Here is a 27,125-nt window from a genome sequence, read left to right as displayed (position 1 = left end):
TACTAGTCACACCTTGAACAGCATGAATGCTGCTTTAATGTCTGAAGCTTCCATACTGAGAAATTTTCTCAAATGTGAGACCACTGAAACCCATGTACATTTTACTATCTGAATTCCTTGGCATGTCTGTTCCAGCATGTGTGCTCAGTTGCTTCAGCTGTGTCTGATTCTGTGAGACCCCATGGACCATAGCCCACCAGACTCATCATCCATGGGATTCTCCAGGCAAGAATACTGGAGTGGGTCACCATGCCCTCCTCCAGGGTATCTTCCCAACCTAGAGATCAAACTCTCATCTCTTGCATCTACTGCATTGGCATGCAGGTTCTTTACCACTAGGGCTAGCTGAGAAGCCCCTGGCATGTCTGTAGTTTACTGAATTTCAATTTGCATTGATGTCAGTGTCACTTACCTCTGATAAGTCACTGTGTACATGCCTGCTCAGTCATGTCATATGCTCAGTCAAGATGTTCAGATTGTCGCCCACCAGGATCCTCTGTCCGTGGGATTTCCCAGGCAAGAATATTGGAATGGGTTCCCATTTTCTCCTCCAGGCTATCTTCTTGACCTAGGAATCAAACTCCTATCTCTTGCATCTCCTGCATTGGCAGGCAGATTCGGATTCTTGACCACTGAGCCACCTGAGAAGTCACTAAGTTCAAACAGTTTTGGCTCCGATGCTTCCCACAACTCCTGTTCTTGTCTGTTCTTTCCCTTCTGCTTGATCTAAATCCCAACCATTACAATCACTTATCAGTTAGTCTCCATGATTCTAGTCTTTTACCTTTTCCAGCCCTTCCTCAATATTACTACAAATGCAAGATTCTGGAAGATTCCTAAAATTCAGGTCTTAACCTCAGCTCACCTCCATCCCTGCTTAAAATTTCATAGTGGCTTCTGAGATAAAGTCAAAATTTCCTACAATGGTATATATCACTGTATTTGTTTACTAGAGCTGCTGTAACAAAATTCTACCAACTGGTGGCTTAAACAAGAGAAATTTATTTTCTCACAGTTCTGGAAGCTGGAGTCCAAGATCAAGGTGCTGGCAATATTGGTTTCTGCTGAAGCCCCTCTCCTTGGCTTATAGGTGGTCATCTTCTCCATGTCTTCACATGATCTTCCTTCTTAACTGTCTGCATCCAAATTTCTCTTCTTATAAGGATGCCAGTCATATTAGGCAAAGGCCACCCAAATGGCCTCATTTTAACTTAATCACTTCCTTAAAGATCATATCTCCAAATACCTTCTGAGGTATACTGGGCTCTAGGATGTCAACTTGTGAATTTTGGAGTGGGGGATACATTTCAGCCCATAACAACCATATTTCATTATTTACATAATGTAACCTAAGCTTCTAGCTCTGACCACAAAGAATGTCTCCAATCTAGTCACACTAGATTAGAAATACTTCCATTTCTTTGTTTTGAGCTGTTATTCATCCTAAAGCGCTTTACCTTTCTCTTACTTCCTTTCATTATTTGTAAAAATTCATTTATTCAACAAATATTTACTAAGCATTTACTCTCTTATTGAGATAATTTTAGGTATTTGGTATGGAGCCAGAATCAAAACATGTAATGATCCCTGCCCTCAGTAGGCTTGTGTCTGGTGAACAAGTTGTTGTTGTTTAGTCTCTAAGTTGTGTCTGACTCTTTCAGACCCCATGGACTGTAGCCCACCAGGCTCCTCTTGTCCATGGGATTCTCCAGGCAAAAATACTGGAATGGGTTAGCATTCCCTTCTCCAGGGATCTTCCTGACCCAGGGATCAAACCCACATCTCCTGCATTGAAGGCATATACTTATTCTTTATCGCTGAACCACCAGGGAAATTAGGGCACACTCTTAATGACGTAAATAATCAATAACAGAGCAGATGGTAAGTGTTATGAAGAAAGATAGTGGGGGAAGTGGGTATGCTGTGCTGGGGACGGTGGTCAGAGAAGGCCATCAGAAGAAGTTGGCAGTTGAAGCAATTTCTGAAGAAATGGAGAGGAGGAGTCAGGCAGAGGGGACAGCGAGTGGCATAAGTACAAATGCCCTGAAGAAGGAATGCTTGCTGGTGCCATGAAGATTGAATTGGCCACAGTAGCTGGGAGAGGGTGAGGGAGAGGAGTCTCCTAGATGAGTTGAGAAAGGTAAGGACAGGAAGGGCAGTGTGGAGATGATCTAGGCACTTTGGGTGTAATATCTTTGTTTCTCATTATGAAATGGGAACTTTGGAATATTTTCTGCAGAGGAGTTCATGCCCTGACTTCCATTTTAGCAGAATACCTGACTGCTCTGTTGAGAAAAGATCGTGAGAAGCAAAAGTAGATGCAAGGGAGACCAGTTATGAGGCTGCAGCTGTGAGAGATGTTAGGACAGCCTAGGTTAGAAGCTGTGGCACCGGTGAGACCTAGATTCTAGATTTATTTAAAGGCAGAGGTAGTGGGGTATTTTTTGTTGTTGTTGTTGTTGTTTTTTTGAGAAAGGGAGAGGTTGGATGTGGAATGTGAGAGAAAGAAAGAATGATTCAGAAGGCCTGAGCTTCTTGAAGGATTTTTCAGTCGTCTTTATGAAGTCATTCTTGCCTCATCAGTCTCCAGAATGACAGGGATTCCTTTCTCAAACCTTTCAGACCAGTGCATCCATCCTCTTAATGTAGGGCTTGTCTCCTTTGAATTATATTCACTTGTAATGTCTGTATTTCAGGCCAGTGAGTTCCTTGAGATCCATTTTGCTTAATTCAGCTTTGCTTAACGGTATATCTTCAGTCAGAGAAGGCAATGACACCCCACTCCAGTGTTCTTGCCTGGAGAATCCCAGGGACGTGGTGGGCGGCCGTCTATGGGGTAGCACAGAGTCGGAAACAACTGAAGCGACTTAGCAGCAGCAGCAGCAGCATATCTTCAGTGCTCAGCACAATGCCTAGAACATCAAAGATGTTTAATAAATGTTGTTCAATTAAGACCATTACAACCATCATTGCTCTCTATTAATCATTCCTCGCTGAGCATGTCTAAAGGGATTTTTCGCTTTGTCTTAGTGGATTCTCTATGAAGTAGACTCTGAGATGGAGACATGCATGCAGGTAATATATTAACGAGTATTCTCTAGAACAATATCTGTGGAGGAATAGACTTGAGCAGAGGGAGAAATTGAACTTCAGTTCAGTTGAGTTCAGTTAAGTTGCTCAGAAATGTCCGACTCTTTGCGACCCCATTAATCGCAGCACGCTAGGCCTCCCTGTCCATCACTAACTCCCTAAGTCCACCAAAACCCATGTCCATCAGGTCGGTGATGCCATCCAGCCATCTCATCCTCTGTCATCCCCTTTTCCTCCTGCCCTCAATCTTTCCCAGCATCAGGGTCTTTTCCAGTGAGTCAGCTCTTCACATCAGGTGGCCAAAGTATTGGAGTTTCAGCTTCAACATCAGTCCTTCCAATGAACACCCAGGACTGATCTCCTTTAGGATGGACTGGTTAGATTTCCTGGCAGTCCAAGGGACTCTCAAGGGTCTTCTCCAACACCACAGTTCAAAAGCATCAATTCTTCAGCACTCAGCTTTCTTTATAGTCCAACTCTCACATCCATACATGACCACTGGAAAACCATAGCCTTGACTAGATGGACCTTTGTTGGCAAAGTAATGTCTCTGCTTTTTAATATGCTGTCTAGGTTGGTCATAACTTTCCTTCTAAGGAGTAAGCATCTTTTAATTTCATGGCTGCAGTCACCATCTGCAGGGATTTTGGAGCCCAGAAAAATAAAGTCAGCCACTGTTTCCACTGTTTCCCCATCTGTCTGCCATGAAGTGATGGGACGGGATGCCATGATCTTAGTTTTTTGAACGTTGAGCTTTAAGCCAACTTTTTCACTCTCCACTTTCACTTTCATCAAGAGGCTCTTTAGTTCTTCACTTTCTTCCATAAGGGTGGTGTCATCTGCATATCTGAGGTTATTGATATTCTTCCTGGCAATCTTGATTCCAGCTTGTGCTTCCTCCAGCCCAGCATTTCTCATGATGTACTTGGCATATAAGTTAAATAAGCAGGGTGACAATATACAGCCTTGACGTACTCCTTTTACTATTTAGAACCAGTCTGTTGTTCCATGTCCAATTCTAACTGTTGCTTCCTGACCTACATACAGGTTTCTCAAGAGGCAGGTCAAGTGGTCTGGTATTCCCATCTCTTTCAGAATTTTCCACAGTTTATTGTGATCTACACAGTCAAAGGCTTTGGCAAAGTCAATGAAGCAGAAATAAATATTTGTCTGGTACTCTCTTGCTTTTTCAATGATCCAGTGGATGTTGGCAATTTGATCTCTGGTTCCTCTGCCTTTTCTAAAACCAGATTGAACATCTGGAAATTCATGGTTCATGTATTACTGAAGCCTGGCTTGGAGAATTTTGAGCATTACTTTACTAGCGTGTGAGATGAGTGCAGTTGTGCGGTAGTTTGAGCATTCTTTGGCATTGCCTTTCTTTGGGATTGGAATGAAAACTGACCTTTTCCAGTCCTGTGTCCACTGCTAAGTTTTCCAGATTTGCTGGCATATTGAGTGCAGCACTTTCACAGCATCATCTTTCAGGATTTGAAATAGCTCAACTGGAACTCCATCACCTCCACTAGCTTTGTTTGTAGTGATGTTTCCTAAGGTCCACTTGGCTTCACATTCCAGGATGTCTGGCTCTAGGTGAGTGATTACACCATCGTGATTGTCTGGGTCATGAAGAACTTTTTTGTATAATTCTTCTATGTATTCTTACCACCTCTTCTTAATATCTTCTGTTTCTTTTATGTCCCTACCATTTCTGTCCTTTATTGAGCCCATCTTTGCATGAGATGTTCCCTTGGTAGCTCTAATTTTCTTGAAAAGATCTCTAATATTTCCCATTCTATTGTTTTCCTCTATTTCTTTGCACTGATCGCTGAGGAAAGCTTTCTTATCTCTCCTTGCTATTCTTTGGAACTCTGCATTCAAATGGGTATATCTTTCCTTTTCTCCTTTGCTTTTCACTTCCTGTCTTTTCACAGCTATTTGTAAGGCCTCCTCAGACAGCCATTTTGCTTTTTTGCATTTCTTTTTCTTGGGGATGGTCTTGAATCCTGTCTTCTGTACCATGTCATGAACCTTCATCCATAGTTCATCAGGTATTCTGTCTATAAGATCTAGTCCTTTAAATCTATTTCTCACTTCTACTGTATAGTCATAAGGGATTTGATTTAGGTCATACCTGAATGGTCTAGTGGTTTTCTCCACTTTCTTCACTTTCAGTCTGAATTCGGCAATAAGGAGTTCATGATCTCATCCACAGTCAGCTCCCCATCTTGTTTTTGCTGACTGTATAGAGCTTTTCCATCTTGGCTGCAAAGAATATAATCAATCTGATTTCAATGTTGACCATCTGGTGATGTCCATGTGTAGAGTCTTCTCTTGTGTTGTTGGAAGAGACTGTTTGCTATGACCAGTGCATTCTCTTGGCAGAACTCTATTAGCCTTTGCCCTGCTTCATTCTGTACTCCAAGGCCAAATTTGCCTGTTATTCTAAGTGTTTCTTGACTTCCTACTTTTGCATTCCAGTCCCCTATAATGAAAAGGACATCTTTTTTGGGTGTTAGTTCTAGAAGGTCTTGTAGGTCTTCATAGAACTGTTCAACTTCAGCTTCTTCGGCGTTACTGGTCGGGGCATAGACTTGGATTACTGTGATATTGAATGGTTTGCCTTGAAAATGAAGAGAGATCATTGTCATTTTTGAGATTGCATCCAAGTACTGCATTTCGGACTCTTTTGTTGACCATGTTGGCTACTCCATTTCTTCTAAGGGATTCCTGCCCACAGTAGTAGATATAATGGTCATCTGAGTTAAATTTACCCATTCCAGTCTATCTTAGTTCACTGATTCCTAGAATGTCGATGTTCACTCTTGCCATCTCCTGTTGACCACTTCTAATTTGCCCTGATTCGTGGACCTAACATTCCAGGTTCCTATGCAATATTGCTCTTTACAGCATCGAATCTTGCTTCTATCACCAGTCCCATTCACAACTGAGTGTTGTTTTTGCTTTGGCTCCATCCCTTCATTCTTTCTGTAGTTATTTCTCCACTGATCTCCAGTAGCATAGTGGGCAGTAGGGAGTTCATCTTTCAGTGTCCTATCTTTTTGCCTTTCATACTGTTCATGGGGTTCTCAAGGCAAGAATACTGAAGTGGTTTCCCATTCCCTTCTCCAGTGAATCACATTCTGTCAGACCTCTCCACCATGACCCGTCCGTCTTGGGTGGCCCCACACGGCATGGCTTAGTTTTATTGAGTTAGACAAGGCTTGGTCCATGTGATCAGACTGGTAGTTGTCTGTGACTGTAGTTTCAGCCTGTCTGCCCCCTGATCCCCTCTCTCCCTGCCCACTGTCTTACCTGGGTTTCTCTTTCCTTGGATGCAGAGTCTCTCTTCACGGTTGCTCCAACAAAGTGCAGCCGCCGCCCCTTACCTCGGACTCGTGGTAGCTCCTCGAACTGCAGTTCAGGTACAACAAAAGATGATGCCATAGGGGACACTGGAATTAGGGTGGCCCTCCAGAGTTGTCCCACCGTGAGGCACAGGAGTGAGTGGACCTTTATCCCCAACATTGACTAGTTAGTGGATGTGGTCCCTTTCTTTTCTGTTCACCCTCCCCAACTTGTGTGACCTGGGTCAAGTCAGCTCGTCTCAACTGAGGGCAGTTTCTGGAGGGAGAGTCTGGGAGCCTTCACCATCAACACTCCCAACAGAGGGGGTCAGTCCTAAAAATGGATGTCATCCACTACAGTCATCTATTGCAAATCTTTTAGATTTCATTTTATTAATTATGAAGTAAAAAGATACTTTCAAACATTTTAAAAAGACAAATGAATTGCTTTGGTCAAATAATTAAATGAATTCAAAGTTAGCTTCTAGTTATACTCAAAAGAGGCACAATGATATAAAACTATCTTTCATTGCTATATGTTCATTAATATCAAGTATAATAGATATTTAAAATTGCCAATTTACAATTTATAATAAATTGACTTGCTTAAAAGCTTAATTTAATTAATTTATTTGTTTATTAATTTATTTTTGGCTGTACTGGGTCTTTGTTGCTGTGCTGGCTTTTCTCTAGTGGTTGCAAGCAGGGCTACTCTCTAGTTGTGAGGTGCAGACTTCTCACAGCAGTTCTTCTCTTGTTGTGGAGCACAGGCTCTAGGGCTTCAGTAGTTGCGGCTCCCGGGTTTAGTTGCTTCATGCCATGTGTGATCTTCCTGGATCAGGAATCAAACCCCTGTCTCCTGCATTGGTAGGTGGATCCTTTACTACTGAGCCATCAGGGAAGCCCCAGAAGCTGAAGTTTAAAGGCTTCTTTATTACAAATCATGACTCTTGTGTGGTGCCAACTTCATATATATGTATTTATAATATATAATGTATCTAATAGTATTAATATATGTACTATTCTCTTTATGTAACCCTGTTTGCCACATTAAAAATTACAAATGTATAAGAACCTTATCTTTCTTTGCAGGATAAACTTTGCTATTTATTTCACAGCTTTTAAATGTAGTTTAACATTTTCAAATAATAAGACAAACCTTTCTTCTAGTAAGACATTAATTTGCCCATAGCACTTTTTCATCTTCATGTATTAAGACTGAAGAGCAGTTTGCTTGTTCTTCCATAATTAACTGAACTCATATGTTAGTAGTGGAGGAACAACATCCAATGTATAAAGATTTACTCATAGAGATTGACCTCATGATGAAAAGAAAAGTTAAATTTCAAATTCTCCTTGTCAGAGCTGATCCCTACCAGGCATGTCCTCACTAATGTTACAGGAAGGTTGCAGATTCTCTGGTTTGCTCTGTTTCAAGTCAGCCAGGTTGCTTTGCTCAGTAATATGTGACAGATGGCTGTCACATCAATTGCAATTAAAGTTTAAATTTTTTTCAGGTAAAGATAGCCATGATGCTGGAGATAATTAAGTTCACTTACCTCTCATCTAGTTTGATCTATATTCACTATGTGTGAATAGTGTACACTACGCGTACTATACTATAAATAGTGTGTGTATATATATATATAGTACATATATATGTGTGTACTAAAAATGGGGCCATAGTTCTTCCATGAAAAAGCTCTATTTTAAGAAGCTTATAAAGTAGAAATGAATATTAGCCATTCTTTTATTTATATGTTTGCTTATATATATATTGTATATTCAAACTATATAAAATACAAAAATAATTTTGTGAGACAATCAGAGCAGAGGGAAAAGAGGAAATAGGAAAGAGTTAGGATTTGGCCAGGAATGAGCTGAGAATGCAGTGTGCCTGCTCTGGAATCACACATGTTTACCAGGTGGCAGTGTCAGGTGGCCTTAGTGGGTGCTATAGCTTCCTTTGGAGAGCGAGGAGTTTCTTCTGAGGGACTCAAATGGGCACTGTAATGACTGTCTAAGTAGAACCCTATGGTGATGCACCTGCCAGTTTCATTGGGTTGTTTCTTCCAGTGTCCCTTGCTGTACTAAATGACAAAATTCTGAATGTTCAAGGGAGGAAAATGTAATTCAGGCAGAACGTCAGCTAACCCTGTGTCTCCTCAGGAAATGTCTTGGCTGCTATTGCTGATGTGATCATTGATGATGTTGTGGTTGCTGTTGTCAGGGGATGGTGGGCATAATGTGAAAAGAATAGCAAAGTGGAGTGGTTGGAGCAAACGTTTGGGTCCAAGTTGACCTATATATTCAAATCCTAGTTCCATCACTTGCTAGTGTGACCTTAGTCAAGCAATTTAACCCCTTTGAGACTTAGTTCCATCAACCATGAAATGAAAATGATAGGGTTATTTTAAGATTAAACTAGGATAAAGTTGTAAAGCATATGACATAGTGCCAGACGCAAAGCAAATGCTCAGTGAATGATAATAGTGTTCATAACAACAGAGATAATGATTCAAACAACTTTATTTGTGCATTCTGAAATTTAATAGTACCAAGTTAACTTTGAAAACTAAAGAGTTTTTCTTTCTTTCACCACTTCCTGTACATCCTGGGCTGTCAGTCCTAGAAGTTGAAGTTCTCTGCCAATTCAAGTATAATTAGACTGTAATTTTGTCCCTACACCTGAGGATCCAGGAGCCCTCTGCATGTCCACCCTTCTCCTCAATTCAGGAGTTACAGTGGATCTATGTGCACAGACAATCCATCTTCCTGGGGATGTCAGGATAGTTCCTAAGTAGTTTCTCTTGCTTCTGTGTACAAACCTCTAAATCACAGCCACCATCACAAAGGCCACTGACTACAAATTGGAATAAGACAGTTCTTGGGAAGAATTAAAGAGCAACAGGGTAGACTTCTCTGCCCTACTGTCATAATTCACGCCTCCTTTCCCCTGAGATCCGAGCTACCTTGTGAGCCACCTGTGGGTGTCAAACAGGCTGTGTTTACATCTGTAAGTCTGTAGTGCCTAACACACTGTCCAGAACAACAGTATCTGAGGAAATATAATGCCAGCCACATGTCATTTCAGTTTTTCTAGTAGCCATCCTTAAAAAAGTAAAAAGCAAACATAAAAGAGGCCAAATTAATTTTAATAATATGTTAGTTCAGTTCAGTTCAGTTTAGTCGCTCAGTCGTGTCCGACTCTTTGCGATCCCATGAATTGCAGCACGCCAGGCCTCTCTGTCCATCACCAACTCCCGGAGTTTACCCAAACCCATGTCCATCGAGTCTGTGATGCCATCCAACCATCTCATCCTCTGTCGTCCTCTTCTTCTCCTGCCCCCAATCCTACCCAGCATTAGGGCCTTTTCCAATGAGTCTACTCTTCGCATGAGGTGGCCAAAGTATTGGAGTTTCAGCTTCGACATCAGACCTTCCAATGAACACCCAGGATTGATCTCTTTTAGGATGGATTGATTGGATCTCCTTGCAGTCCAAGGGACTCTCAAGAGTCTTCTCCAACACCACAGTTCAAAAGCATCAATTCTTCGGCGCTCAGCTTTCTTCACCGTCCAACTCTCACATCCATACATGACCACTGGAAAAGCCATAGCCTTGACTAGACGGACTTTTGTTGGCAAAGTAATGCCTCTGCTTTTAAATATGCTATCTAGGTTGGCCATAACCTTCCTTCCGAGGAGTAAGCGCCTTTTAATTTCATGGCTGCAGTCACCATCAGCAGTGATTCTGGAGCCCAAAAAAATAAAGTCTGACACTGTTTCCACTGTTTCCCCATCTATTTCCCATGAAGTGATGGGACCAGATGCCATGATCTTAGTTTTCTGAATGTTGAGCCTTAAGCCAACTTTTTCACTCTCTTCTTTCACCTTCATCAAGAGGCTCTTTAGTTCTTCTTCACTTTCTGCCATAAGGGTGGTGTCATCCGCATATCTGAGGTTATTGATAGCAAATTTTAATTATGCACTATCATATTATTAACAATAGTAACCACGGTGTACGAAAATATCCCCAGAACTTATTCATCTTATAACTGAAAGTTTGTACCCTTTGACCAACTTTGGATGGTTCATTCAATTCTTGCACCAATTCTGATGTGACAAGTGTTATTATCCTCATTTTACAGATGAGGAAATGAAGGACAAAGAGAAATTTGAAAACCTGCCCAACAGATTTCCCTGGTGGTCAATGCCTAATACTTGGTGCTGATGATGCTGGGGACCCAGGTTTGATCCCTGGTCAGGGAACTAGAGGACCCTACATGCTACAGCTAAACATTCCACATACTGCAACTAAAAGATCATGCTACAATGAAGATCTTTGCATGCTGCAAGTAAGACCTGGTGCAGTCAAATTAAATAAATAATTTTTAAAAAAATAATTAAAAACCTGCCTGAGTTCAAAGCTCATATATGGAGAAGCAGGTCAGATCAGCAAAGAAGTCCATGCCTTGAAGCAACACACTGGATACAAATAAGAGAGGAGGTGACAATTGATTTTTTTGTCAGTTGGCATTTTACAAAAATATCTTATTTTCCACATGGATAATGTTATAGGCTCATTATTATTTACAATGCAGAAATGTAAGAAGGCTTTGGGTTCCCACTTCTCTCTTGTTACTTGGTCTGTTCCGACCACACCAGTTTCTTTGCTTAGAGAATGTAATACACTGATGCCAATAACTCTTCCTTCGCACCTGGAACATTCTTCCCTTGCTCTACCTGGGGAAGAATGGAAGAGTGGCTTACTTCCTTCTTTCATTCAGATTTCTGAAAGACATCAGCTCTTTAAACACTAGGTGTTTGGAAAGATTTACATTATACCATGACAGAATCTGGCAGCCTAATCCCAAGTGTCTTGGTAGAGCTCAGCAAGCACAAGCTTGCCAGCACGCCAGAGTAAATGGCCTGATTACTAACGTGCATTTCTGAGGTGTGGTTTGATCTCTTGTATGGCTGTTTAAGTCCTGGTAGCTCAGTAGTAGAGAAACTGCCTGCCAACGCAGGAGGCACAGGTTCGATCCCTGGGTTGGGAAGATCTCCTGAAGAAGGAAATGGCAACACACACCAGTATTCTTGCCTGGGAAATCCTGTGAACAGAGGAGCCTGGGGTCACAAAAGAGCCAGACACAACTTAGTAACTAAACAACAAGCCCATTATGAGTTACAGAGGCCAGATTTTGAATTAGATGAGATTAATTACACAATTTAGACATTTTTAGATAAGATGAATTTTTAACAATAAATATCTCATTTCATATAAATGTCAACTGTTGAATTAATTAGTTCGTCATGTGGTTCCTGTTTCAAGATTAAAAACCACAACACATTCCTGATTGCATTAGTCTATATTTTTCCAAATGTATTTGCTTTTGTATATAGACAGAAGTTTTCAAGATCTGTGGAGGCCCCACAAATCCACGCATTTATAGCTCATATTTGTTCTAAGAAGTAGACATCTAATTGATGGAACACTGTCTCATAAGTTATATTTGGGGGGAAGTCATCCATCTATGGGCTATGTGCTAGAGGAAGGGCTGGTAACCCACTGGACCAAAATATGCCACTAAAGTGATGTTTTATGCTGTATGAAATGGGATGTTTATGGCTAAACTGCTTATTTGCAAAAAAGCTTGTCTGTAATCATTGTGTTCTTTTTTGTACTCTAAGAAAAGAGCCTTAACTTTTTGATATATTGGGTTCCTCATCCATAAAGTTGGCATGTTTCTGATTATTTATCCCTAAGACATACCTTAAAAAATATTGTGATGACATATAATCATTTTTTTTCTGAAACTAAAGATACAATGTGAATAGAAGAGTGGCTTATATGGGATTTTTTTTTCTTCCTTTCTCTGTAATGGATGTCATTGGAGTTCCAACTATAAAATATTTATTTAAAAAAAAACCCTTTAGCAAAACTACCTGAATACAAATATGTTTGTTCTATAAATGCCCCCAAAACCAAGAAATAAGAATGGCTGAAAGTGTACTTCCTTTTGCAAGGACTTTGTTCATTTAGGATTTCTGTTTAAATGACAGTGTGCAGTAAAGGATAGGCGTGTCTTGGCAAAACTAAAACATTACCAAGACAATCCTTCTGCTGATTTGCTCGAATATCATTCCAACCTCTATCTCTGCCTATAATTATTATGGTCTGAAAGTGTTAGTATTAAATTCATAAGACTGGTCAAAAACATTAGTTTTTTTTTTAAAGTAAAATGAAATTACAAAACAATAATAGGAACAAAGTCAAAATCTTGCATCTTTTGTCTCTAAAATATCCTGTGACCTAGTAACCAACATTTAGGGCATGCTTACTGTATGCCCAATTCTGTGATAAGCCCCTTATGCATGTTAACTCTTGTGATGCTTCCAACAGTCCTATGAGGTAGATTCTGTTATCCTTACTTTGCAAATAGTGAAACAGAAGCATGGAAATGAAATATTAGTTAACTTACCCAAGCCACTTGTTTAGGAAATGGTAAATCTGAATTATAAACTTTTCTTTTTACAGTACAATTCACTGTACAGGTTTACAGAAATTTGATAGTTCACTTTGCAATCTAACCATAGAGGAAACCTCATGTTTTTGTTGGCTTGTGGTTTCTTGTTTTGTTTTATCTTGATAATATTTAAGAAGAAAAAGCAAGTAAAAAAAGAAAACTTACAACATTTTTATATACTGTGTCCCTTCCATTTAAAAACCAAAGAATTGCTGAATATAACATTTTTTCATGATTTTTTTTTTAAATTCCAGCAAAGATACTCTATTTCTGGAAAAGAAAACCATGGCAAACTTTTTAGGGTTCTATAGCATTGTCAGGAATGTTTAGTTTTACTAAATGCTCAAAGCTCAAAAGACTAATCTAGTTTTCCCAAAATATGCTGTACTGGTTGGTTCATGGTAGTTGTTTCCTGTTAACAACCCGATTTGGTGATTTAAGTATAAGTTATACTCTACTACGACAACATGAAAGTGAAAGTGAAGTAGCTCAGTTGTGTCCGACTCTTCACAACCCTATGGACTGTGGCCTACCAGGCTTCTCTGTCCATGGGATTTTCCAGGCAAGAGTACTGGAGTGGGTTGCCATTCCCTTCCCCAGGGGATCTTCCCAACCCAGGGATCAAACCTGGGTCTCCCACATTGCAGGCAGACGCTTTACCATCTGAGCCACCAGGGAATTATCCCCTTTTATATTATTGGAAGAAAGACACATTTTTCCCTATAAGAACACAAGTATTATTAGTATATGTGACCATGTAATTATTTTATTTGCTAGAGGAACAATTTGAATGTACATTAAAACAAAATTTTTAAAACTAAATATAGGGTTTGTGTCCCATAGAACCTGCATTCCTGTATGGCAGCATAGAGTTGAGTAGTAAACAAAAAGTGAGTTGGTTTTGTACCCACGTCTCTATTACTGTTTGGGAAACCAAAGTCAGCCCAGGTTGGTAATAATACTTTAAGACAAAAATAATTCTTTTGCCTAACTTTATTTTAAGTTACCTGCATGTCCCCTAGATGCATGTGAAATTTCAGTGTCTGTTAGACAATGTCAGCCATCAGCCTGAACAAAATTAAGTGCTACTGACACCGGGAGACATAACAGGAACTCATTGTCTTAAGAGCACAGTGTAGAACCAGAAGTGCTCGGTTCCCACGGCCCCCCCGGCTCTTCTCTCCCTCTGCCTACGTGGTCTAGCACAGTGCTATGCACATCATGGTTGTTCCACAGAGAATCAATCAGTCAATCAATCTCTGATTCTCAGATCTTAGTGCTGTGTGTCAGATATACCTGGGGGCCAGTGAAAACTGTGGATTCCTGGATTCCAACCTAGGAATGAAATCTGCATTTTTTTTCGAGCACAGCATGGTAATCCTTGAGTTTCCCTTTGTGACACATAACTTTCAGTCATTAGTCTCCCACACTCATAATTATTTTGTCTCATTTGTTTATGTTTATTTTGACTAACAATGATAATGCCTAAAATTGATACAACATACTAAAATTTACTAATACTATGGGGAGTACTTTTTATATTCAAGCCATGATTCTAGAGTTTTATATAGGCTTCTTCATATATAAACCTGTAAAAGAGTTACTATTATCATGCTCATTTTCTTAGCTGAAGAAATTAAAGTAAGAGGAGGTTAAGCAGTATGCTCAAGGCTACACAGCTAGTCAAGTGGTAGAGTCAGGATCTGAAACCAAGTTTGTCCAAGCTGAAGATCTTGCTCTTGACTGCAAAGTTATCTTGCTTTGCAGGAGCTTTCAGATCTTTTTCACAGTGACTTACAATAAAAAAAATATATTTATATCATGATCTACTAAATAAACATATACCCATCGCCTCACACATACAAATACACAGAGGTGTGTGTGTATGTATATGTGTGTGTACATATATGCATACTTAATAATACATCAAGGTTATTGTCTTTCCACTAGTCATGTATGAATGTGAGGGTTGGACCATAAAGAAGGCAGAGTGATGAAGATTTGATGTTTCAAACTGTAGTGCTGTAGAAGACCCTTGAGAGTCCCTTGGATAGCAAGGAGATCAAACCAGTCTATCTTAAAGGAAATCAACCCTTAATACTCATTGGAAGGATTGATGCTGAAGCTGAAGCTCCAATACTTTGGCCACCTGATGTGAAAAGCTGACTCATTGGAAAAGACCTTGATGCTGGAAAAGATTGAGGGCAGGAGGAGGTTGTGGGGGGAGATGGGGACAGAGGATGAGATGGTTAGATGGCATCACTGATTTAATGAATGTGAACTTCGGAAAACTCTGGGAGATAATGTGGGACAGGGAGGCCTGGCCTGCTGCAGTCCATGGGGTCACAGAGTTGGATAGGACTTGGTGACTGAACAACAACAATACTACATATGATACACTTGACATTTTCTGTTTATTCAATTTTATATTTTAATGCTGGTATTCAGTCCTCCAAGTTGAATTCATAGTCCTCTAAGGGATCATGACAAATTCCATAGAAAAATATGGAATATTAGATACTATGGTTTTTAGACCAAATGACTCAAGTGTGTAAGAGAATGACATGCTGAAATTTACTCAGATGAGGAATCATCTTTCATGCCAGACTATATAATAGTAATAGAAATAGTTGTGATAAGTTATTACATGTGTTTTATACTTTATAATCTTCCAAAACCTTTTCAGATTCAATATTTCTTTTAATATTCTCAAAACCCTATGAGATCTAATATTCACAAGCCCTATGAGAAAGATTTTAATTTCCATTAGAATAATCTGTTGTAGCATGCTCATCAGAGAATTCTTGACTTCATAATATCAGTCTGTCACATTGTCAAGAAATTGTCTTTTTAAAAATATTTTATTCTAATAAATCTTTCTGCAAATGAAGTAGCATTGCTAAGAGAATAAACATTTCTAACAAATGTAAATTATTTTTTTCAAACTTGGAGTGAGAACATGACTATTTTCATTTTCAAAGACAATAGTATCAGCAACCTACCAACTTAGACACCATAGGGAGATCTTCTGCTGGTATTTTCTCCAGGTTTCCTTTCAGATCAGCAAGGCTCACAGGTACTTGGATAGTAATATAACCTGTTATAGTAAAAGCTCCCACCTGTCCAGCCTTGACTTTCCCATTTAGGCCACGCTCATCCTTTCCAGGCAAAGATGCTCGAGGGTTGTCATTACAGAAGAGACCTGATTGGGGGCCCCTTTCATAAATATGTGCTTTGGCGTGATAGACTTTCTTGCATGCCATTTCAGGTAGGCATTTCCCTCCTACCTCTCCACAGAGCAAGAAAATTAGTTTTGTCAGTTATTCTCAATGCATTCATAATTTTCAATGTGTTTATAATTCTCAATACATTTATAATTATCAAAGCTGCAATATTCACCTGCTCTTATGATGTATATTACATTACTCTCTTGTATTTGCACAAAGAATTTTCTGATGTTTTTAATTTGGAATCTTCTGAAACCCATCCATCGCCCTATTTTCTCTTACACCTGTATATTGAAGTGTACAGAAGTTCCAGGAAGATTGTCCTAGGAGGAGGATTTATAAGCTGTTCTTTTCAAAGATGCATCATCTTCTAGATTGTTGAAAAACAATTTCTTCTATTATTTCTCTTGGACACTGATAATTAGTGTAAATCCTAAAGTTCTTATCTTATTTGACAAAGGCCAGGCTGTTTTCCCCTAAAATGCATATTTAAAATGTTAGTCTACTCAGTTATAGGCTCTCGAAACAAAAGAGACCTTCAAAAGCATCCAGTTATTTACTTCCATTTTGCAAATGAGGAAGATTCTTCACACTCCCAGGGAGCCTTCTTTTCTACCTGTGTAGGTGCACATGTGCTCACTGACTCAGTCGTGTCCTACTCTTTGTGACCCTATGGACTGTAACCCACAAGGCTCCTCTGTCCATGAAATTTTCCAGGCAGAAATACTGGAGCAAGTTTCCATTTCCTCCTCCAGGGGATCTTCCTGAGCCAGGGACCGAACCTATGTCTCCTGTATTGGCAGGTGGATTCTTGTAAAAAAGCAGAGTTCATGTTTATAGAATGCCTTGAAATTAGTGGGCTTCACATCATGAATAATTTATAATCACTGTATTATATTGCAAAAAAACTCACTGACAGCATCAAAATTCTACCATAAAAAATGAGACGCTGTGTACAGCCACACATGTACTTTCTTTGATTACTGTGTAAATGGTAAATAGAAATCCATATAGTTTCAGGTCTGATTCTGCATCTGCTAATTGGATTTCACTGTATGGATTTAGTAAGCCAATATTCATGTTAAGTAAACATCTCTCTGAACGCATGCATATGACAAAGCTGATTTTTCTTTTAATTGATGGAATCGATGACTAAATCAGAGGTAAGCTGAGTTGACTTTGCAAAAGTAATCTAGGTTTTAATGAAAGGACTTTATACCTATTTCAGTAGTAGCCTTAGAACTAATGGAAAGAAAACAGAAGGTAGAATCCTAAAGGTCTTCCAAGGGCATAAATTCATCTTTTTCCTGACAGAAATGCCCACATTATTCAAAAACATTCTGTTTTACATCTAATACCTAGCTGACAAGTGTCCGTTTTTCCTGCTTATTCATTCGTCACCCTCGTGTTCTCTCTGCCTGCAAGGCATCCGGCCTGCCTTCTATCACATCTCTCCAAATGATGAAGGATATGTTTAAAATGTTACTCACACTGCTTGCAGAGTACTTTGGAGGCATGAAGGGAGCAGCTGCCATGCTGGACAGCACAATATATTCTGTGTTCTTTATACAACCTGAAAGCTAGAAAAGAGATTTTGGGCAGGAATTAAAAGGATTTTTCAGGAAGAAGTATTACATTGTGAGGGGTTACCTATGAATCATTTTAGAAATTAGATAAAATTTACATACAGTTTAAAACCAAATAACATCAAAACAATATAATTATATGGTATTCAGTGATGGTTCGGCTAAACCTGTCTTTTGAAGTACAGGCCTCTGACGTGTGGTCACCATTCTCAATTAGGAAACAACAATTTCCATAAGATGTGCCTTCCATTGACAGGAATTTGAAAACAGTAGCAAAAACTATATATCAAATCCTAAGAATTATAACCTGCTACATTCGAACCCATCATCCCTTAACAGTGCTGCTGACTTTTGTCAAAATAAAATTTGCAAAAGAGCAATGGTTATTATTATAGTCATTCTCCCAATTTCTGTGCACCCCCAACACAGCTGAGTTTCTAGCCCCCCTTCACTCCTAAATTTCTCAAACTTCTCCTTTTAAGTTCTTTGCTGCATCTGTCCTGTTGGCCTCCAAACTTCTTAAAACTTGGCTCCTGTGACAGTTGTCTCTTGGTTTTTCTCCTATGTCTTTGTTCACACCATAACATTTTTGCAGACAGCTTTTACTCTGAAATATTGGTGTCCTCTTTTATTTCTTTCCTGCTCTGGTAGTGTCATTTATTTCTAGTGCTTCAGCTATCTCCTAGATAGTGAAGCGCAGATCTTCTACCTGGCCTTCTTTTTCCAAACTTTAGACCTGTGGTTCTTAACTCGAGGTGATTTTCCTGTCAGGGGACATTAGGCATTATCTGGAGGCATTTATGTTGTCATGGCTTGGAGAGCTGCTATTGTTATTTGCTGGATGGAGTATGGGGATACTGCTAAGAAACTTACTATGCAGAATGCAGCCTCACAACAGGATTACCCAGTCTCGAATGTCAATTGTGCTGAGGTTAGAAATCATGATCTGGACCTACTGGACTTTTCCATTTCCAAGCAGAGGGGGAAAATGTGGAAACAGTGACAAATTTTATTTTCTTGGGCTCCAAAATCACTGCAGATGGTGACTGCAACCAAAAAATTAAAAGACATTTGCTCCTTGAAAGAAAAGCTATGATAAATCCCGACGGCATGTTAAAAAGCAGAGACATCACTTTGCAGACAAAGGTCTACATAGGCAAAGTTATGGGTTTTCCAGTAGTCATGTATGGATGTGAGAGCTGGACCATAAAGAAGGCTGAGCTCTGAAGAACTGACGCTTTTGAACTGTGTTGTTGGAGAAGACCCTTGAGAGTCCCTTGGACAGCAAGGAGATCAAACCAGTCAATCCTACAGGAAATCAACCCTGAACATTCATTGGGAGCACTGATGTGAAGCTGAAGCTCCAATACTTAGGCCACCTGATGCGAAGAACTGACTCACTGGAAAAGACCCTGCTGCTGGGAAAGATTGAGGGCAACAGGAGAAGCGGATAACAAAGGATGAGATGGTTGGATGGCATCACTGACTCAATGGACGAGTTTGAGCGAATTCTGAGAGATAGTGAAGGACTGGAAAGCCTGATATGCCAAAGTTCATGGGGTCACAAAAAGTCGGACACGACTTAGTGACTGAACAACAATAACAACAAACTGAACATATACCAAAATAAGTTTGCTATCTTTCTCACCACTTTCCTGCCCATGGTGGTATGATTTCATTTAATGATGGTATAAATTTAATAATTGCAATAGCTGAGAATATAGTATTATCCTTTCCTCTTTGCACTCTCCAGATACTTAGGTATTTTGGAACAAATGATCTGTTCATTACCAGAATCTGCTTTCTCTTCTTCCTGTCCACTGTCACTAGCTGAGTTCAGTTCCCCATCATCCTTCCTGATCTATTCAAATGGGTCTCTAACTACCTTCTGCTTCTTCAGCACCACCTCAGTCACACTGAGAGCAATATGACATCTGATTTCCTTCCTCTGCTTAAAAGCCTTTGAGAGTTCGCTATTTCTTAGCATAGCAGGAAGGCTTTTCATGAATAGATCTCAGCTTACCCTTCTAGTCTTGATTGTGAATCTTACATATCTTCATCCTAAGTACCTAATAAAGTATCTATCATAAGGAGATAATTAATAAATATTAAAGGAATTTGTTTTAACTCTTTGGAGATATATGTGCCTAACTCTTTCTAATTCTCCATCCTTATTTTGTGATATGCTGTTTAATTTAACTGCGAGTGAGTCTATATATTATTTGATTTGTGAATTAATTCTAGTCTTTATGTCTTTACCCTACCATGCATCAGATGGGAGGTTTTCAGAATCATTTTTCACAAACAAGATATACCTTGTAAGAATATTTTATCCTAGGACTTCCCTGGTGGTCCAGTGATTAAGAATCTGCCTGCCATTGCAGGGAACACGGGTTCAATCCCTGGTCTGGGAGTATCACACATGCTGTGGGAAGCCCATATGGCTCAACTACTGAGCTCATGCTCTAGAGCCCTCAAGCCACAACTACTGAGCCAGCACACCGTAGAGCCTGAGAAACCACCTCAGGAGAAGTCCGCACAGGACCCCCACTTGAGGCAACTAGAGAAAGCCCCTGGGCAGCAGCGAAGACCCAGCCCACGTGAAAAAGGAAAAAAGGACATTTTATCCCATGAAACTTACTCAGTGCTGCTGTTGCTTTTATTAACATTTTGACAAAATTTTTTATCTTAATGCAGATTTAAAACAAAGAGAAGCTACCATGTGAGAAAAGAAAGAGTAGAAATTTTCTGATGTTGCTGTTGAAAAGATACAAATCAACCTTAAGAGATATGAAGGGATGTGTGGGATAAAAAAATATGTATCAGATCAACAGCCAGCAGGTTCTAATGCAGCATCAATTATTTTGCTGTGAGGCTTTGAGTAATTTGAGAAATGTGTTTCTAATATGTAAAATAAGGACATGGCTTAGATAACTTTCATGTTCTAATAACTATGGATTTTAAGGATTCATTTCTAAAAATCTACTCAATTTATTGATAATAAAATTAGAAATATCTTTCTGAAAGAAATTTTGCATGATATATAGAGTCTCTTATCTTACCTCAGACCCACATAGATCCAATAATCTTTTCAGCTCACTTCAGTTGCTCAGTCGTGTCTGACTCTTTGCGACCCCATGAACCGCAGCACGCCAGGCCTCCCTGTCCATCACCAATTCCCCAAGTCCACCCAAACCCATGTCCATCCAGTCGGTGATGCCATCCAACTATCTCATCCTCTGTCATCCCCTTCTTCTCCTGCCCTCAATCTTTCCCAGCATCAGGGTCTTTTCCAATGAGTCAGCTCTTCACATCAGGTGGCCAAAGTATTGGAGTTTCAGCTTCAACATCAGTCCTTCCAATGAACACCCAGGACTGATCTCCTTTAGGATGGACTGGCTGGATCTCCTTGCAGTCCAAGGGACTCTCAAGAGTCTTCTCCAACACCACAGTTCAAAAGCATCAATTTTTCTGCACCCAGCTTTCTTTATAGTCCAACTCTCACATCCATACATGACCACTGGAAAACCATAGCCTTGACTAGAGAGAACTTTGTTGACAAAGTAATATCTCTGCTTTTTAATATGCTGTCTAGGTTGGTCATAAGTTTCCTTCCAAGGAGTAAGCGTCTTTTAATTTTATGGCTGCAATCACCATCTGCAGTGATTTTGGAGCCCAGAAAAATAAAGTCAGCCACTGTTTCCACTGTTTCCCCATCTATTTGCCATGAAGTGATGGGACCAGATGCCATGATCATAGTTTTCTGAATGTTGAGCTTCAAGCCAAATTTTTCACTCTCTTCTTTCACTTTCATCAAGAGGCTCTTTAGTTCTTCTTCACTTTCTGCCATAATGGTGGTGTCATCTGCATATCTGAGGTTATTGATATTTCTCCCGGCAATCTTGATTCCAGCTTGTGCTACCTCCAGCCCAGCGTTTCTCATGACGTACTCTGCATATAAGTTAAATAAGTAGGGTGACAATATACAGCCTTGACTTATTCGTTTTCCTATTTGGAACCAGTCTGTTGTTCCATGTCCAGTTCTAACTGTTGCTTCCTGACCTGCATACAGATTTCTCAAAGGGCAGGTGGTCTGGTGGTCTGGTATGCCCGTCTCTTTCAGAATTTTCCACAGTTTATTGTGATGCACACAGTCCAAGGCTTTGGCATAGTCAATAAAGCAGAAAGAGATGTTTTTCTGGTACTCTCTTGCTTTTTCGATGATCCATCAGATGTTGGCAATTTGATCTCTGGTTCCTCTGCCTTTTCTAAAACCAGCTTGAACATCTGGAAGTTCATGGTTCACATATTACTGAAGCCTGGCTTGGAGAATTTTGAGCATTACTTTACTACCGTGTGAGATGAGTACAATTGTGCAGTAGTTTGAGCATTCTTTGGCATTGCCTTTCTTTGGGATTGGAATGAAAACTGACCTTTTCCAGTCCTGTGGCCACTGCTGAGTTTTCCAAATTTGCTGGCATATTGAGTGCAGAACCCCTAAACTCTTGAAGGTTTTCTTCTGCCAAGAAATTCACCCAAATAGCAAATAATATGACATGAATTTTTTTCTCACTGCATTTTTCCAGAAGGTGCTTTCTTATAACTGCTTGAAAGGCTTAGAGATACACCTCTAGAGTCTTTGGATTTCTACCCATTAGTTCCGTAGCCTGAAATGGTGCTTTTATATTTTTAAGTCATTACTGGGGACATGGGATGAAAAGACAGAGGGATTAACTTTTTAATAAAATCTACTGGGTAAAATTTCAATAAATTTTTATTGGGAGGAGCTGCATCAGTTCAGTTCAGTCACTCAGTCATGTCTGACTCTTTGCGACCCCATGAATTGCAGCACTCCAGGCCTCCCTGTCCATCACCAACTCCGGAGTTTACCCAAACCCATGTCCATCGAGTCGGTGATGCCATCCAACCATCACATCCTCTGTCGTCCCCTTCTCCTCTTGCACCCAATCCTTCCCAGCATTAGGGTCTTTTCCAATGAGTCAACCCTTTGCATGAGGTGGCCAAAATATTGGAGTTTCAGCTTCAACATCATTCCTTCCAATGAACACCCAGGACTGATCTCCTTTAGGATGGACTGGTTGGATCTTCTTGCAGTCCAAGGGACTCTCAAGGGTCTTCTCCAACACCACAGTTCAAAAGCATCAATTCTTCGGCGCTCAGCTTTCTTTATAGTCCAACTCTCACATCCATACATGACCACTGGAAAATCATAGCCTTGACTAGATGGACCTTTGTTGGCAAAGTAATGTCTCTACTTTTAAATATGCTACCAAGTTTGGTCATAAACTTCCTTCCAAGGAGTAAGCATCTTTTAATTTCATGGCTGCAATCACTATCAGCAGTGATTTTAGAGCTCCCAAAAAATAAAGTCTGACACTGTTTCCACTGTTTCCCCATCTATTTCCCATGAAGCGATGGGACCAGATGCCATGATCTTAGTTTTCTGAACATTGAGCTTTAAGCCAACTTTTTCACTCTCCTCCTTCACTTTCATCAAGAGGCTCTTTAGTTCTTCTTCACTTTCTGCCATAAGGGTGGTGTCATCTGCATATCTGAGGTTATTGATCTTTCTCCCGGCAATCTTGATTCCAGCTTGTGCTTCCTCCAGCCCAGCGTTTCTCATGATGTACTCTTCATAGAAGTTAAATAAGCAGGGTGAAAATATACAGCCTTGACGTACTCCTTTTCCTATTTGGAACCAGTCTGTTGTTCCATGTCCAGTTCTAACTGTTGCTTCCTGACCTGCATGCAGGTTTCTCAAGAGACAGGTCAGATGGTCTGGTATTCCCATCTCTTTTAAAATTTTCCAGTTTATTGTGATCCACACAGTCAAAGGCTTTGGCATAGTCAATAAAGCAGAAATAGATGTTTTTCTGGTACTCTCTTGCTTTTTCAATGATCCAGCAGATGCTGGCAATTTGATCTCTGGTTCCTCTGCCTTTTGTAAAACCAGCTTGAACATCTGGAAGTTCACCGTTCACGTATTGCTGAAGCCTGGCTTGGAGAATTTTGAGCATTACTTTACTAGCATGTGAGATGAGTGCAATTGTGTGGTAGTTTGAGCATTCTTTGGCATTGCCTTTCTTTGCAATTGGAATGAAAGCTGACCGTTTCCAATCCTGTGGCCACTGCTGAGTTTTCCAGATTTGCTGGCATGTTGAGTGCAGCACTTCCACAGCATCATCTTTCAGGATTTGAAATAGCTCAACTGGAATTCCATCACCTCCACTAGCTTTGTTCGTAGTGATACTTCTAAGGCCCACTTGACTTCACATTCCAGGATGTCTGGCTCTAGGTGAGTGATCACACCATCGTGATTATCTGGGTCATGAAGATCTTTTTTGTACAGTTCTTCTGTTTATTCTTGCCACCTCTTCTTAATATCTTCTGCTGTTAGGTCCATACCATTTCTGTCCTTTATCAAGCCCATCTTTGCATGAAATGTTCCCTTGCTATCTCTAATTTTCTTGAAGAGATTTCTAGTCTTTCCCATTCTGTTGTTTTCCTCTGTTTCTTTGCAATGATCGCTGAGGAAGGCTTTCTTATCTCTCCTTCCTATTTTTTGGAACTCTGCATTCAGATGGGAATATCTTTCCTTTTCTCCTTTGCTTTTTGCTTCTCTTCTTTTCCGAGCTATTTGTAAGGCCTCCTCAGACAGCCATTTTGCTTTTTTGCATTTCTTTTCTATGGGGATGGTCTTGATCCCTGTCTCCTGTACAATGTCACGAACCTCTATCCATAGTTCATCAGGCACTCTGTCAATCAGATCTAGTCCCTTAAATCTATTTGTCACTTGGATGAAATTTTTTTAACTTTGCCTTAAAAAAATGCTGCTTTAAAACTGTATAACTGACTCATTTATTTTTTAGCTTTGGTGTTTAAAATGATAAAACTGATTTCTAACATTTTTGTGTCTATCAATAGCAGTTTTTAAAATTGTACTGCATATTGCTATAGCAACTATAACTATATAAATAAGTAATTAGATTCTTGTTACATTTGAGCAGAAATAACTATTTAATCTTCTAATTGGAGAATGGTGACATAATTACATATTAAGATATTTCTGGACCCATCCCAATTGTTACTCTTTTCTGTCTTGAGATACTTCAAGAAACTGTATTTATTTCTCCAGGACTCCAGCATTCTGTTTTCATTCTGAAACAAAAACTTGCTTTTGAGTTATTTATCAAAAGATCTCAGAGTTGTTGCAACTTCAATAGTATCTATTGTAAAGAAAGAAAGACTATTAATATACATAAGGGACTCTGTATGAATAAGAATCATAACAATGGGATTCCTTTGATTAAAAATGTGATTGTTATAGTTGATTATTAAGAAATACTAGCAAACTATAATGAAGGAGTGTCACTAATTTTTAGAATGAGGATCTCCAAGCATTCCAGTGAAGATTAAAGTAGGAACAGCTAGTAATCTCTAAATTTCATAATTTCCACTACATAGAATATAATCAGCCACATTATGGTACAGTACTAACATGATTAAAAACTACAAAGAAACGAAAATAATAAACTGAAAATTTATTATTGTACTTTTTAGAAATGAATAAATTGTAATTAGTTTTGTCTTGTATTTTATTACTTATGCTTTCCAGATCTACGAAAAACATTTGAGCAGGAACCTCTGGGAAAGGAAGTATCCTTGGAACAGGAAGTCTTGCTCCAGTGCCGACCACCTGAAGGGATCCCAGTGGCTGAGGTGAGAAGCAAAAATTCTTTGCATTTAGCAACTGGCACTTAGTTATTCTAACAGAGGCCTAATCTATGGCTAATGGTGCAGTGAATTAGGGTATGGCATGATGAATGATTGGTAATGGAGTCCTAACTGCTTGCTACTGGCAAAATAGATTGATTGGGAACTGATTAATGACTTGGAGTCAATTAGAATGCCCCACTGGACAAAGCCACAGGCAGCTTGGTTTAATTTTGTCATTCTCTTTAAGAAATCAGAAACACTGTTTTATTTTATCTGGCACTAATCATAAAGAAAGATGGCCTGACTTAATACTGTGCCATCAATTTTATTATTGTTCTTGATACTATGTAAAAAATGTAAGATGGGTGTACATTTGTGTGTATGTGTGACAGCCTGTGTGCTCCACATATATGTTTCCTGCTCTGTGATGTAATCAGGACGTACCTAAAAGCCATGGCCACACACCATGAATAAAAACATGTTTGAGGAATGTCAAGTAGTTTCATCCTGTAAGTTTTCCATTAACTCTTTATTTTCATTTTCTGGTTTTGGTGAAACAAACCCTATTGAAAGTTCATGAAATATGATAAATCAGATTTATACTATGATTTTTTATTAGCACCAGACAATACAATGACCTTTGAAAATGCCTGTCCATGGGGGATAGGCCTCCATGACCACAAGAGTGTTCTGTGCTCTCCTTGAGACACCATTTAGAGCACACTGCTGAAGAAAATCATCTAATACCATGTCTTTTATTTCATTTCAACTAATTCCAAACTCTTAAAAATGTTACCCTGTTATGATTATCAGAAGACATTCTAATATACATCAAACACTATTGTCCTGGCAGATCCAGTATCCTACAAACAGAGAAAAGCTTTAATTTGATAAGTAACATAACTGCCAGTTTGCTGGTGGTCCTTGTTAGCCTCTAAACTACACTGAGTTCTTTGGAATTTTTACTCTTTATTGCATATATGTAAAGAAGCATTTTTTAAATTACTACAATTTAGGCCTGTATATGGGTCAGCTGATTTTTTGTAAAAATAAGCCTGGAATTTTTCCTGTCTATGAAATTGTAAAATAATATTACTAAGACTTACTACATTGTCCCAAAATTTTTAATAGTTAATCAAGGCACTTACTATCAGATTTCCATAGTTTTTCTGTCTTTTGAAAATTCAGGCAAAAGTGAGAGTCAGCACAGTTAGTGTGTCCCATGACAACAAAATTAAACATCTGATAGCTCTTTCCAAAATAATAATAATAATAAATTAATTAGAAATTTAGCCAGGGCCCTTACAAATGACTCCATTTTCTGTCACTACCATTCACATCTCCAGTCTGTCAGTGCAAGACTCTGAGTGGCACTTTTAATGAAATTTCCTTTTTTTTACTTTGAAAGAAGAGAGTTGGTTTTTGTCTTGTACCTGACATCCCATGGCACTTTCTAGCACTGTATCAGAGACTATGCATGATTTCTTCTGTTTTCTCCAACCACACCAAAACCTTATCTTCCACCACTGACTCACAGGATGATTTATTGTGATTAGAAAGAAAACAGCTCTTCTCTATGCAACATTTCATTTCACTTGTGACAATAACT

General features: G+C 39.3%; 1 protein-coding gene across 2 annotated transcripts in view; it reads left to right on the top strand.

Moving 5' to 3' along the window:
* Positions 1-27,125, top strand: part of UNC5C (unc-5 netrin receptor C) — a 405,303-nt gene that overhangs the window by 262,631 nt on the left and 115,547 nt on the right. For both annotated transcript variants that reach the window (XM_081595521.1, XM_081595532.1), the window contains exon 4: positions 25,416-25,519. In XM_081595521.1, the coding sequence (XP_081451647.1) occupies positions 25,416-25,519 (104 nt within the window). The remainder of the gene's footprint in view (positions 1-25,415; positions 25,520-27,125) is intronic.

The sequence above is a fragment of the Giraffa tippelskirchi genome, chromosome 1 (assembly GCF_054371585.1).
Source record: "Giraffa tippelskirchi isolate mGirTip1 chromosome 1, T2T-mGirTip1v1.2.pri, whole genome shotgun sequence".
Taxonomy (NCBI): domain Eukaryota; kingdom Metazoa; phylum Chordata; class Mammalia; order Artiodactyla; family Giraffidae; genus Giraffa; species Giraffa tippelskirchi.
The sequence above is the reverse complement of the archived record's forward strand: the minus strand, read 5'-3'. Positions and strand labels throughout refer to the sequence as shown.